The sequence below is a fragment of the Pleurodeles waltl genome, chromosome 4_2 (genome assembly GCF_031143425.1).
Source record: "Pleurodeles waltl isolate 20211129_DDA chromosome 4_2, aPleWal1.hap1.20221129, whole genome shotgun sequence".
Taxonomy (NCBI): Eukaryota; Metazoa; Chordata; class Amphibia; order Caudata; family Salamandridae; genus Pleurodeles; species Pleurodeles waltl.
Genome location: NC_090443.1, coordinates 443,332,032 through 443,347,471, shown reverse-complemented (window position 1 = coordinate 443,347,471; position 15,440 = coordinate 443,332,032). Strand labels below are relative to the sequence as shown.

Here is a 15,440-nt window from a genome sequence, read left to right as displayed (position 1 = left end):
TCTCCTGCAGTTTGTAGAGAATGGGGTCAAGTGCCTTGCCGGAGTCAGCCTTCGGGCCGGCTATGAAATTTTCAGGTCTGAGCCATGTTTTTGGCTTGGCCCTAAAGTTCTAGTCTGAGTCGATGGGGTGGACGTCGACAGTCAACTTGGCACCAACAGTCGGCTTGGCATCGAGGTGCTCAATGTCAAAGGCTTAGGGTGGTATTTTGGTGCCAAGCCTGAGGGTGGGGTCGACAAAATATTTACTCTGTGCTGACCATGGCCAGATAGCAGTAGTGGGCCAAGGGCCTCTTGATCAGAGGGAGCAGTGTGTTTTTTCACATGTTCAACATAGGATGGTGGCGGAGGTGGGAGCCGTACTCACAGATTGTTGAGCCAGTGTTGCTTCTTGCATCTCAAGGTCGACTTTGAGATCAGAGTTGAAACTGGCCTCCAGGGAGAACACCCCTTCCTCTGCAGCAGATGCCTCCAGGTGCTGCTCCTCTTCTTCAATGACATCTTCATAGCTGAATATGTCAGGAGTGTCTTTGACACTTCTCTGCATTTCAAGATGACATGCCTCACTGTCTCGAAGAGTCTTCTTGTAACGTAAAGACGACACGCCTCGCCATCCACCTCCCCATGTTCCGGGGAGAAACACAGGTTAAAGACTTGGTGTAAGTCTATTCAGTGATACCTTGCGTGACAGCGAAGGCAGAACCTGAAGGGTGTCTATTCCATCCACCACAAGGGAATTCTCTGGAGAAACTGGGGAAGGTTGGCAAAGATGGCCCCGAAGGGCAAACCCCTAACAGCCCGCGGTCGAAGCATGCCGACCCGACGAGGTTTGTAATAACTTCTCATCACATAAAAATAACAAGGCAAGGGTAAAGCTTGAGTCGAAAGGGTACCATAACAGTCTGGAACTGGAGTGTTAGCACACACGTCCGAACTTTACAGTGGAGAAAAAACAAACAATGGGGTTGATGCCCATAAGCAGTATCACCAAGAAGGGGTCAAACTACCTTGTAACTCAAAAGGCTTCTTCAAAGAAAAACAACCTGGACACATCCGGACCCAAACCTAGATGGCAGGGGTATGCAAAGCATGTGTATCTACAGCCACACATGCCTCCAACACAGTTTCCATAAGTGCATCTTACACATGAAAAAAATGGTTCATACCCCACCAAAAGGGAAGTAAAACACAACTATTCACAGAAAAAGCATTGTGAAGAAGGCTTGTTGTGGTCTTCCTGTAGGAACAGTGTGTGAGAGAGGCACAGGAGATCTTTGAGAGCACAGAGGCACACAATAAGAGAAGATGGACGTTCTTCTTTGTTCCAAGACAACAAAGAATCAAACACCACATTTATAAGTGTCTGATGCACACAGGAGAGATGCTGCATCTTAAATCAAGGTGGATGTGGGGGTTGTACTTTACATCCTGATGGATAGTGCACATGGACTTTATTCAGCAACCTATTAACGGAGAACTGAAGTGCATCAGAAATAACTTCACACAATCTAACTGGACTTGTACCCAAATAAACGCATTGGCATGGACTTACTCAATTTATTTTGGATAGGTTATAAATAAAGAGAATTTATTTTAGGATGGTGCTTTTGTTAGGACTCAAAAGCATAAACTCCCTTAAAGAATTTTGTTAGTATTATCAATTCACAAAATGCTCCCTGGGGTGGGCTTTGTTAATGCCGAATCTCCTTTAACAGCAAAAAAGCAATGAGGATGTCAAACATTCAGAAAAAAGTATTGGTTTTTGCAGCATTTTGAGCTGGGTGGCATTAGTAGTAGCTCAAATTGGACAATTGCTGACCTATTCTCTTATTTTTGTGTTTCTAGAACTCATCTTTCACTCAAGACACTACAAAATTATATCTGCACAATGAACTTTCAAAAACAAGAATTAAGACTAACTTTATTTTTCAAGGCTTTTGCCACTGCTAAGAGTGGGTTCAACAGGTTTTCCATTTATGCATGGCTCCTGATCGGACTGGTGATCCTTCGGCATACAGCAGTCAATTTAATTATATTACTGGAGCATTAGAAAACTCCACTGTATATGCTATGGTTTATCAAACAATCATGATTAAATCACATTTAGAGTATTTCAAAATTATACATTCTGGGGGTAATGGTCAGGACTGTGCTCCGACCTGTGCAGTCTTTTGCGTTTCTCACAGCAGTGCATATGTGCAGCCACACCCGAAGAAGGGCAGACACCATACACAAGTATGCAGGTTGCCCTTGCACCACACATTGTATTGAATTTCCAATTACATTTATATAGCGTTCACTACCACGATGAGGCATTTAAGTGCTTTAAGGCAGGTAGCACTCCACACCGTGGCCCAAAGTTAGTGGTTAATGCAGTGGTTACTGATTATCGGTGTAGCTTTGTTGGTTATTGGGATAGTCTTGTGTTATACGGAAAATGAATAACTTCCCCCATTTCCAAGTGGTTGATGTATTTAACTTAATAAGAGCTAGGTCCAAATTTGAAAAAGCACAGATCTACTACAGGCAGCATTTCTTCTTCAACTGATCTTGTGTCTGCTAAAGGGAGAAGAATGCAGGGGGAACAGGGTTCTTCAAATTTCTATCACTGGGCTATAGTTAAGAGGAGGCATACAGTGAACGAGCAATAGTTTGGTAAGTGATGTAGCGTGTGCAGAGGGCCCCTGGGGAAAGCTGCTCTTAATTCTATTTTTAAACAAGTGTCAGCCAACAGTCTCAAAGAAAAAGTCGGCAACTATAGTTCCACAATTAAACTTTCCTGCTCCAGAGCCACGAGATGTACTAGGTAAGGTCTTGGTCAGAGCTAAACATCTACTTCCCACCCGTTCTTCAGATTCAAGAGAGGTGCGGATGAATTATTTATCAATTTTATGAAGACTCACAGATCAAATAGCTAAGATTACAGGTCAGTAACATTTCTTTCTCCTTTGTAGAATGTTCAATAATATTGGGAAAGTACAAGAATAAAGTGGTAAAACGTATGCCGTAACCATACAGTAGTTTCTGAAAAAGTATGGACCAATCTCCATGTGACTATCCTATACAATTAATTGACAGAGCCACTTCTAAAAAGAGCAGCAACCAATACTTTAGTTCTAGTAGACTGTGCTTTAGGTTGCTTTTTAGAGATCTGTTGGCATTCTTATAGTATGCTGTGCTACATAAAACCATTTAACTGGCCTCAGACTATTCAGAGGTTTGACTAATCAACAGGAAAAAGGCGCAGTACACAAAAAAAGCATTTTGGTGTATTTTTGCCAATCTTTTACACCGCTTCGGGGAAGGTCAACATGTCCTTTTAACATCTAGAGGGCTTCCAATAATAAAGCCCCAAGCTGTTGCACACATTTTGCGTATGAGGTCAATTTATCTATCAACTTGTATAATTTATAATGAGCTACGAAGGTGTATAATTTGACCTGTGATACCACAATATAATCTTTAAAAAAATGCACCTTAAATGAACAAGCATTTGCAATGCAATAGGTCTAGCATTTGCTTGAGTTAGAGCTATTGGCACTGTAAATTCGTAATTGGACTTTTCTTGCTACACAAATTGGTCAACCCTGCCTCATAATTCCTCTCTTCCTGCAATATAATTCCAGTGGCCCTGCATATAACTAAAGCACTTCCATTTACCTCCTTCCTCTATCTTCAGCAAAAAATGAAAATGTTGCCATTTAACATCCTTATTTAAATCTGCCATGCTAATTCCAATAGAATACCATCAAAGATGCTGGCTGGCTAACACAATTACCCAATAAAAGACACAAGACAGCCACAGAGGAGAAATAAACTAGAAGGGTCACTCAAACATATCAAGCGTATTCAAACAGTCATAGTGTAATAAGGATGGGGAAGGGGGGGGGGGGGAAGTTTCCAGAGTGTAGTGAATATTGCAGTTTCAGCATCCCCGCTGTGATGGGAGACACTTTCGCTTTGAGTATTTCTGTTTTATGTAAAGCATTTACCAATTTCAAGTGTTTTAAGGGGAGAGCCACAAGAAATGACTGATTAGGTAACAGTGAACAATGTGACCAGCGCTCTAATGCCACCGTTCAAGTTCACGCTGTTGTGCCTGTTCACACTGTGAACGCCATACAGAATGAAGGGGAGAGAAACGAAAAAAAATAGTTTGCCAATGCTGAAGTATATCGTCAGTCGTGCTATAATCCATGTAACAGGTGCAGCCTGCAAGGCGGGACAAAAAAAGGCCTCAAGGCAGGACAAACGTAAAGCATTTACCAATTACATCAAGTGATTGTTTTGAAGGCAAGCCTAGGAACTAATGAAAGTGATGCGTGTGGTTAAAAGCCCACAATACTTTCAACAGTGCCTTTATCACTCGCATATCGTCTGTGAAATTATGATCTTAAACGTTTGTGTGACAATTAGCTTGTTTTACTTAAAAAGGTATCTTTATTGGTCAAGCTGTTAATATAATTTTTTACAATGATTTTCAATCTAGTATCATACTCTTTCAGTGATTCCACAAAATGTTATTTCCCTGTTAACATTTAAAACATATTTTAAAAGAGAATATCCCTGTGATATACGCAACTACTACCTCACTACAGATGTGAGCAAACAAACTGATCTTTTCATTAATCATTTTTAGTCTGTAACATCTGGTGTGTGCAATAAGGTCTCAGCAAGGGAGAAAAGATTAGGGAACAACGATTTATATATCAAAACCTCATTCACACGGACTCTTCTCCTTTTCAGAAGAAAGCCAGGTGTGTAGCATTCGTGAGAAGGTTTCTGTCTGATGGTTTCCTGACAAAAAAAGTAACTGTCTACATCACAATACTGGAGATCAGATTTCTAATTGGTTCAAAAACAGGGCAGTACTGGCGGAGAAGGAAGATGTTCTCCTCAACACAGGCTAGGTGCGCTCAATTTTAGGCTTAGCCGAAATAGGATGGTCGCTTCTTTGACAATGTTTTAAGCCTGCTACTAAGGAACCCTTCGGAACAGCCCCCGAGAATGCCAGTAAGTTTGAGATCTGCTTTGTTTCCTTAACATCTAGTCAGAAGAGTGGCCACAGCGGGAGTACCAATCCTACGATGACCTCTGGTGTAAGGAAATGTGTCCAACAGAAGTCAGAGGTCAGTCACATTTATTTCCTACCTCCTCTTTCAGCCCTTTTACTCTGCTGTATCCCTGTAACAGCCAGAGAAGCAGACGGCTTGGAGAGTTTTGGAACACTTGCTCACAAAACCCAGATTCAACTGTAAGCACTTCCCCTTCCCATCCCCCTGTGTATTCTTTTTTTCTGATAACTTCAATACTCATCTGCAGCATGACATTCAGGAAAACAAAGCTATGGAAAAAGAACGGTCATATTCTAATGCTTATGTGTATTAATAAAGATCCCACGATGAGGGAAGTTGTGTAACAAAGGGATATGCTCAAGTCAAAGGTGTCGAAAGTTGGTCAAGGCGAGACTAATCTTTGCATTACTTGCAGGATACTCCCCGACAACGCAAGTTAAGGTTGGATTAATTTATTTATTTTAAGAGGACACCCGAAAAGCTGGCATGTATTCAGCATTCCTGGACTTATCTTAATCACTCTTAGTTTAAAGGGGACAGGGGCCTTTATGGAACTAAACATTCTTAGGTAACTGAGCAGGTGAAGAGTAGTGAGTAATGGGTGGTGGTGTATAAACGTGCCAAAACGAAGCAATGAGAACAAAGGGACATCAGTAAGCTGCACACATGCTCAACAGGAAGGAAGGAGTAGAGGAAAAAAAAAACATTATTACCTGGCCTCCAATGGTCAGGTACCCAGTCTGTTTCATTATTTCTGCAAGTTTCTGGTCAATCTCCATACTGAAAGGAAAGAGAAGGGACACCAACTGGAAGATACACTTTCTCCATTAAAAATTATTAGGCCTGGCCAAGAATAAAGTAATTGTGTACAATATCATGAAATAGAAAAGGAAGCCGGTTTACAGATCCAGTTATTAATATTGTTCATGATTAATTGTTATGTTTGTATTTCCACTTGTTCATATATCTATATTTACGATAGTTAAAGAATAAGGCAACACGTACTTCGTAAGCCACCTCACTTTTTAAGGCTGCTTGCTGCAGCATGAAGCTCTCAATCCCACTCGTTTCCTATGACTTAGGCAAACCAAGCCACAAAAGTGAACAGGCAGGCTGCCAAGGAGCATCTGGCATAAAGTGCCTCCCTGCATGGCTCCATCAAGCCTCTGCTTTGTATTCCTACCTCATTATTTTCATGCTCAATGGTCTCTCATAGAAATTACACTGACCCCTACACCCCACCCGGCCCCAAAGCACACAAAAGAGGCGATCAAAAACTTTGTGAATGTTGTTGCTCCTGCAGAGTACTATAGATCTTCGGAAAAAAGGATGTGGTCCACCCAATGCAGATGGGGACAACTGTCCACCACGTCTATTCTACGAGCAGACAAATTAATACAAGGTTTTTTGTTTTTTTCCTTTTTACCAGGGACTCTCATAGTTCGGTGCTCACTGTTTTCTCAAGCTTAAGTCCATATCAGCCTCGAATGCACGAAACCCCTCAAAGCTCTATACCTTCATCAGGGACCAAATCTGACCTGTCAAAGATTCTATTCCTAGGATTCACGGTCTTGCAACAGAAAGCATTAATAAACTCTCTATACAGAAGTGACAGCATTACATGCTGTTAAATAGCACCCTCAACTGCAAAACAACATCCACCTCTTTACATCCTGCAAGGTGAAATGATTCAAGAGGACACAAGAGCTGGGACAGGCCCACAGAGAACACTGTTCCAACCAAATATGAAAAGGAAGGAAATCTAAAGTGCTGGGATTGAGTCAAGATTAATTTGCTCTTGCCAGTCTCTGGGCATTGGACTACTAAATGCATAGTACATTCAAGTACGACATGTGTAAGGCAAGGCACAGGTGAAAGCCTGGGGCTATATTAGGGCATTTTGCTCTGCCTCCAGAAGAGATATAACAAACCCTACTTAGGAGAGTTCACTACTTGGACAGATTTTGATGTACTCCAACGGGTAAATTCCTGAAAGTCTTAGGGTGAATATTCCAAAGTTAGGTCACAACCTGGGCGCCAGAAAGGACCTATTTTAACATTAGGCACAGTTCGATAAACGTGAAATATCCAAGCGTAAAATGTGGCCTTACCTCTCCATGCTCCTCTGCATTTGATGGTGATGCGGTGGGAGAGTCAAAATGTGACGTGGTCGAGGTGGGTGGTTGTGGTGAGGAGGGGAGTTCTCAGAGGAGGACGAGTGGCTACTGTTATCATTTGCTAGAGTAAGCTGCAATGCTGTGGCAAGAAATAAAAGAAATGTCAACATCTCAAGACGTTCACTAAGGAAGTCACAAGCTCAAACCTATGCAGATAATTTACAACTCCGTTATCTTAAATTGCCTGCTTCTGATGATTCAAGAGAACTTAATACTGTACATTATGAGCAGAACCGCATCTTATGGCGCACATAGCTGTGCCCAATTACCAAAAAACAAAAAATTTAAATTATGGAGACAATGGTTCCCATAAAGGGCTCTGTGTAATAGGCCAATGGTTTAGAGCCCAAAAGAGATGTCCTCTACCCAACCTTGCCAATGAAATTGATTCCGTAACTTAACGGACTGAATTTATCACCATGTTTACTGGAATGCACTTATGTCTAGTAATAGTCATTCATATAGGAAATCGCCCTAAGTATTTAATTAAATTTTCGCACTGTCTGCATGTGAACAGAATCTTAATCAAAAGACATCCCAAGGTGAGTCATGCCAAAAAGGGGCCTGAGACTTAAAACGCTCTCTAACGGGATGGGTCATTCTTGGGGAAGACGGACAATCACGCGCCTGTGCACCTAGTGGGGGCCATGCACGGAGTCAGATCTACTAATAAATAAACGCAGGACTTCCATTCCCAGAGTAGCCAACATACACGTTTTACCTATTTGACTAATAAAAGGTTTTCAGTGAAACAAACCTAATTTATTTTGCACATTATGACCATCCTGACAATGCTCCACGCTCTGTGTGCCTGCGCTGCTTTTTGTACCATAAACCACTAATAGAATTTAGTTTATATGCCCCCTCCCAATTCTTCGTGAGGTTGCTGGAGATGTACACAAGCCTGTTAAAATAACAGGCAACTAGTCAGAGATGCACTCTTGCTTTGCCATTTACCGAGATCTGCCTTGTACTAGTCAACCATTTACACGAGGTGCTCAATACTCCTTGGCAATCAGACAAGATTATACTAAGGGCAATGGTAAAGTTTATAACTGGGTGGATATTGGACCAGCTGCAAAGCTTGGTGCTTTTAGTGTCTCTTGTAGACAACGTATGTGCACCACAACTGTCTTCTGACCATATGCCACTGAATAAGGTCTGTATGCTACCAGTAACTGGGGAATGCACCTTCTCACAATCTCAAATGGCACACTGAATAATTGATAGAAACTCAAAAAAGCTGCTTAATACAATATTACAATTCTTCATCAGGTAAGACAGGTCCTGCCCTCACAGTGCTCTACGCAGGCTATTCAGGTGTACTTGGGTCCACTGCTGCTGTGATGTGTCCTGACACCTCTACATTCCCTTTATGGCCAGCCAGGACTCTTGCAGTGTTGATATTTTATTTTTCCTGCCCATCTCTTGCCGACAACAGTTCACAGCATGAGAATGGGCCTGTCTCTTCTAGAAGCATATTGAGACGCTTTCAGTGAATTCGAGTCCCAAGCCCTCTTAGTGGAACTGGGACCTGAGAAGTTCTTCAAGTGCTTCATCCCAAAGTCGTCCTAATTTAGTGTGGATTGCAAGAACTACAGTGCCAAGCAAACAGAAACAAATCAGAACTTGGTTATCTTTTACTCCTGCATACCGGAAATTAAAATATCAATTTTTATTTTTAAGATTACACATGGAACTACTGAAGCAGAAATCCCAATGCTTTTTCAATGAGAAGGTCTAATTTAACAAGCATTGGCAGAGCCAATAGCTTTTAGCAATCCGGCAATTTGAGAGTTATAGGCATTGGCAATGTTAATGTATTTGTGTATGGCTCTGGGGCGGTTATTGATATACACAAATGCATTAACACTGCCAACGCCTATAGCTCTGAGATTGCCGAGACCCATTGACTTAGCCAATGGTTGTTGGTTTTAGTTGTAAGAAAGTGTCACACATTTGACAATGGAATAGCACTCATATGCACATTGAAACCATGGAAGTGTCACACATAAGGAATAGGAAAATCTGGCCACTATCCTAGCCTTGGGGTCCAAACCTTCTCCTCCCCTTAGCCCTGCAAGGCTAAAGTTATTCCAAGACTGGCAGGTCTGCTGGCATGAAGCTTTACACAAAAGCATTAGCAACACAATACAACTCAATTAAGCTCATCTGAATTGGCAGATGCATTGCACTGTTTCATTTCGACACTAGTAAGGCAGAAATCTAAACTTTAGGAGGCAGTTAACGTCAACATGTTCACACAGCACCCACAAACTCATAACCACAAGCAGTGTTTAGCGCACCTCAGGGTTCTTACTTCGTGCCCAAGACACGTCTCTGCCTGTACAGCGAAAAATACTAATAGGTAATGACAAATAGTTATGGTAGCAGCAACAAAGATGTGTCAACAAAAGCTCAAGTTTTGCCAAAACGAACAGCTTCGTCCTTATGGGTCCTTTAGCTGAATAAAAAGAACACAAGCCTGTTTATAATCCATCGTTCTTCAGTTCTGTGCATTTAAAACTGCCTTTGCTTCCAATCTCAAACACAGCTCAAGCTTTCAGGAGCATTTTCTGAACTATGCACAGCTTAAAGAACTCGTTGAAAACCTTCTAATAAGTGTAGCTAAAGGTCCTCACTGCTTTTAAGCTGGCTGCTACACTCTTTTCGGAAGATTAATAGATATGTTTCTGCTGCATGCCGGACACTTCATTGCTGGCCACAGGTATACTTTTCTGCAGACTCTGATGCTTTTCCGTATGCTCCAGGATACTTATCCAGTACACCAAAGATACTTTTTCAGCAGCCCCTCCCACCCAGATATGGTTTTAGCCCCACCTCCCAACAATATTTTTTTCCAACAGGATCCTTTTCAACGGACCCATTATGCTTCTTAAACGGCACTCTTCCCCATCCAACCTGATACCTAGATGTATTTTAACCGTTCTCAGATGCTTTATCAACTGGCCCATCTTCCGGGATGCTTTCTGCCCTTTAAGTGCTTTTTTCAATGGGCGCCGGGAATAATATTAGCTGACCCGGAATCTAACACTTTGAGTGTGACTGTGTACACATCTTTGGATACTGTTAGGATAAATGTTTGGCCGACAATGCAAATGGCTCAGGGCTGCTCTTAACATCAGTGACAAGTTGTACTTTTTAAAAGTGGTGGACAAAGTTTTGAGTTGAATTAAAAGTGTGAGAATGTGCAGTGATCAAGCTTAAATCAACCATGGAGATAGGGGGTACTATGAGACCAATAATTAGTTCCATACTTTACAAGAAATATTTAGAAAAAATGGGTGCAAATCCTGTGCTCCCGGATGTACACTACTCTGCTCACCCTACACTCACATAATCATACCCCCACCCTGCTCTCACTAGTTCACACCCCAAACCCAGCAATCTAGGAAGGCATATCACTCTTCCAGTATACTCATGAAGTAACACAACTCACTCTATATTCACATAGGCACACCGCTTACCACGCATTCAGAGCACTCCCCCAGCTCAGTCACACCATTTACCACACACACTAGCACTCACACAGGCACATCCTTCCCCCTGCACTCATACAGTCGGTCAACTGATCCAGTTGACTCCTTACTCACTCTGCAGTCACAAAGGCATCTCACTCACCCTTCACTCATACAGTCACACTGCTTACTTTGAGTCACACAGACACCTTTCACCCTGTATTCACTCCGTGTTCACAATGCACGCACACAGAGACCGCAAGTTTGCAGCTCCACTCCAGTCAAGTGCTCCTGAAGTGTGCTGGGAGGGGGTTGTTCTGTAGGACTAGCAATGGAACAATCTGGATACAGGTGTTTGGGAGTCTACACTGATTGCGACCCCTGGGGAAGTGCCAGTTAGATGCAGAGAATGCATATATTGTGTGTTCTGGCAGCCTCCCTTCCCTTCCGACACTGCAGAAGCCAGAGCCTTTGGAAATAAAGAGAGGCTGTAACAGCAAGGCTTTAACCATCAAGAGCATGTCACCTCATTAGAAAGCCTGGTTGGTAGAGGACAGTTGTGAACAAATGTCTCCAATTATTAACTTAATGCAGCTATGCACTTTTCCCAACAATATCAACGTTATACAGATTCACAAATGTTCTAAAGTATCTGTCTTTCCAGTGTGCACATTTATCTCCCAGTGCGTCTTACCTATCGATACTTGTCTGAGCATTAATGTGACAGCAATGCACATTTTCTACCCTGTAGCTATGCATTTTCCCCCCCCCAACAGCACAGTCTTACAGAAGTATGCATTTCTCGCACAGTATTGATATCATGTTCACGAATGCCTATCCCAGGATATAATATTTTAAAGGTGTGCTTTTCCCCTTATCATTAACATTTTACAGATGTGCAAATTTTCCCATGAAATATGCTCCTTGTCGATATGCACAATTCTTCCTTAGTATAAATCTCTACAGGGTGAATATCTCTCCCCGGTTTTGATGTTTTGGAAACTGAACTGAGCAGGAGTCAAACTATCTCCAGAGCCTCTGTCCTTTTCAACTTTTCTTGCTGCTAAGGGTGAATCTTCCTCCCTTCCCAATCCCAACCCCTCCGTCCTCATTCAGGCACAATTATTTTTATAGGTTATGTCATTTTTTCCACACAGAGCAGGGCTGGAATTCAACAGGCTGAACAAACTCCCAGTGACAAAGGCGCAAACACCACCATACTTATAAAATAACGTTGTGGGTTTTGGTCACCGACTTTCCTGATGAATTTTCATTTTTGTAAAATTATGGGTAACCAAGAGTCCAAGGTCACACGGCCAAATACAAAGGCTAAGGAGGTGGTTTAGGAAACATGCGTTGCAACTCCACTGTCCTCATACACGTTTCACAATTATCACGTTATTTCCGTTAATATGTTTAATGCCTCGTTGATCAGCGACATTCCCTAAGGGGGGGGGGACCTAATTAACCTAGTTTTGCGCCGGACATACAGTAGCTTCCTTTTCACATGCTTATTTACATTTGTCTTCCTACACACTGTGAGATGATTTTGGAAAATGTTTTCCCTGGTATTCTTACCCATTTTGAAAGTGTGGGTCGAATATCTAGAAAAGAGAGTGCTGCGTCTGTGCTTTTCTATGAGCACCTTAAAATACACCACTGACAATAAAACAACATTTGCACCGATAGCACTACGTTTAAAAAATAATTGCTGTGTATTAAAACAACAAATTACAAAAATTAATTCTCCTCATCCGAACTATACTACTGTGATTTCTACAGTTGCAAGAAACTGGTACATATTCCTGTGGCTGCAAAGCCTGTGATAAACTGAAGTGATGGTCATGGTGTACAGCCAGGGCCCACTCTAGAAATTCAGCTACAAAAGGATGCGCAATGGGCTGGCACTCAGGAATCCTCCTGCACCGAAGCAAGGACGGAGCAAGGAGGAAACAAACAAAAAAAACTGGAAAGGTGCTGCCCACAGAGAAAAATGTCCACTATTTAGTTAAGTTGCTCTAGGCCTACAACTAGGACCAGAGCAACTTAAAGTACCCTGGTCGCATCTTACCTAACGTGAGAAATATCACAAACACACTATGAACTTCGCCTCCAGCCAATCATCCTATAACCAAACGCATACCAGCATTAGGCGAGGGAGGGGCTCGCACTTTTGAAATGCTCTTCTTCAGGAAAAAGTAGCTGCTTTATGCAGTCTCTGGGTGCCTCTAGACTAAGGTAGGGATCACTACTATAGTCACTAAAGGTACATAAATTCTAATACATATCCATTGTGACTTACGAGGAAGGGATTCGAAGTTATGCACATATGAAATGTATTTAGAATAAGGGAAAAACGTTTATGAGAAGTTTGTTGTAGGTACCGCAGTAGCTCCACCATTCTCCATGCATGAGCAGCCCAGTTTGAAGTTTGTGTAGGATCGAATGTGACTCGTCCTCACACTGTTTTGGGAATCATACTGATGCAACCCTGAACAGGGAAATTTCGTCTGGCTACCTCTTTTTGGAACCTTGGGGACAGATTCCTTGATTAAGAATAAAAGAGGTTAGTGAAAAGATTCGGGTGACCAATTTCCAAACAAACATGTTCATGAAGGAGAATGAAAATATATCTGTCAGGCGCCTTTGTAGTTAGGAAGTGCATGTGGGGAGAGCGGATGAACAAAAAACTCTGGAGGAATTACATTTTCCTGAAAACAGAAAGGGGATGGAGCCATTTCTGTCATGGGTTGGCATCAGTTAAGAAAGATTCTTCTGCTGCGATTCAGGTGCTCCGTCCTTGGTGTAATCTCTCTATGGGCTTTGAACCACGCCCATGTCAAGCCCATCCGTTTGGTTGGTTTGTGGGCTTGCCTTTTAAAATTAGCTTGATTTCATTAGTGGAAGGCATAAATACGTCATGCCTCTTCCGCTGTTTAGCCCACATCAAGCGCACCGGCAAACTACTGAAAACATACGAGGCTCCATGTTTTCCGTGTGGTTTCTGCACTATTTTTCCTCTTTATTTCACAGGCAGCGCGATCTCGCTGGGCAGTAATCGAGCGCTTTGCATGACATCGACCTGGTTACATGGATATTTGTACTTTTGACGGTTACATAGATAACTGCACTTTTGTCAGTTAAATGGATAATTGCACTTTTGCCGATATGTTTCACTGCAAGCAAACTGTTTGCTTTGCGATCATGACGGCCGTCGGCTCATTTATGTGAAACTGTTTTACTTTTCAGTTTATGTGGCAAGAAAAGTCTCGTTAGGAGTTTACAACTAATAGTTTTAACTCGAGTAAACACGCGACCCATTGCATTGCAAATGCTTGTTTGATTTTATTGTCATCTAACTCATTTGTCGTACCTTTGGAAGGTTACTGATCGTGGTGGTCAAAACAAGCAATGACTTGTATGTACAAGCTTGGAATAATCCTAAAGCGAGATCATGATAATGTTATATTTTGGGGATTAATATATTAGTGTCTAAATGAGCTTCTGTACAATGGATCTGGTATTAAATTTGCAATTGTTCTCAGCTAAACTTTTTCGGCACTGGTGACCTGTAGTATGTCTGAATTTTATTGGTTTTAAGCTTTTATTGTATGTATTGTGTTGTGTTATGGTTTATCATCTGAACCAATGTCAATGATGTGATCTTGGCTGGGACCATAAATACTTTTTAGCAGGCCCAGTCTACTAACAAAATACTCCCATCAGGAATTAAAGAGACTCATTAAAAAAATCCTATCGCTTCTAACTTTGAATGGAAGGGATTACAATATCATCATTTACAAACGTTCTCTAGCCTTAGACTCCTAGTACATTTCATCAGGACTCAGGAGACTATTCACAAGATCTAGCATCACTATTTGCCTGGAGCCCCCAGATATCTTTCAAGCCGGCCACAGATGTTTTTAGCAGGATTCTAGGCATTTTTCAGAACAGCCAGACAAGTTTTAACAAGATTCCTGTAACTGTGCAGCAGGTACATGAAGATATTTCAGAAGGGATGCAATATTCTTTCCAGATCCTTTTGATCACAGCAACGGCAGCAAGCAATGCCACATGCTATTGGTATATTCCATTGCCCTATAACGTGGTTTTATGTAGCAATTACTCTGCATTAATGCAATTCTTTGTATATTGTTCTCTAGACAAAGGAAAGACCAAACACTTGTTCGGGGAAAAGATGATATACCAATGACTGCAAGATATTGAAAGTTCTTAGCACACTGCAAATGCTTCTTCAGAGGTCGACAGCCTGACATGATCACAATCTATTTTTGGATAAAAGCAAACTAATCTTCTACCTAAGATTCTTCCAGGTACGTAGGGATGTTACAGTCTTAAATATATGAAACTCAAAATCTATTTCACTTTGGGTACTCAGTAGAGGTTACATACAAAAGGCTGATCGGCTTCACATGGTAAGTTTCATGTGCAAAATAACATGGAGAATACTTAAAAATAAACAAACCTGTGAATGCCTGGGGCAAAAAAGGAAAAAAAAATACTTTTTAAGCCATTCATTTATTATCTGTTTATAACAACCAATTCCTTGGCTAAACCAACTACAAATTCACAGATTGGTATAACAACAGTTTGCAAAGTTTTACTGCTGTAATCCATAAAATAATTGAGACCTGAAGAAAAGTTTGCAGGTAACTGTGACTATGTGAAGAGAGCACCACAATAGAGGGTAC

At 41.6% G+C, this 15,440-nt stretch overlaps 1 protein-coding gene across 4 annotated transcripts in view; it reads right to left on the bottom strand.

Moving 5' to 3' along the window:
* The window catches only part of MAP2K7 (mitogen-activated protein kinase kinase 7), a 160,947-nt gene that overhangs the window by 114,131 nt on the left and 31,376 nt on the right, over nt 1-15,440 (bottom strand). For all 4 annotated transcript variants that reach the window (XM_069231731.1, XM_069231733.1, XM_069231734.1 and 1 more), the window contains 2 exons: nt 7,184-7,328; nt 5,786-5,852 (listed from right to left, as the gene is read on the bottom strand). In XM_069231731.1, coding sequence (XP_069087832.1) covers nt 5,786-5,852; nt 7,184-7,328 — 212 coding nt within the window. The remainder of the gene's footprint in view (nt 1-5,785; nt 5,853-7,183; nt 7,329-15,440) is intronic.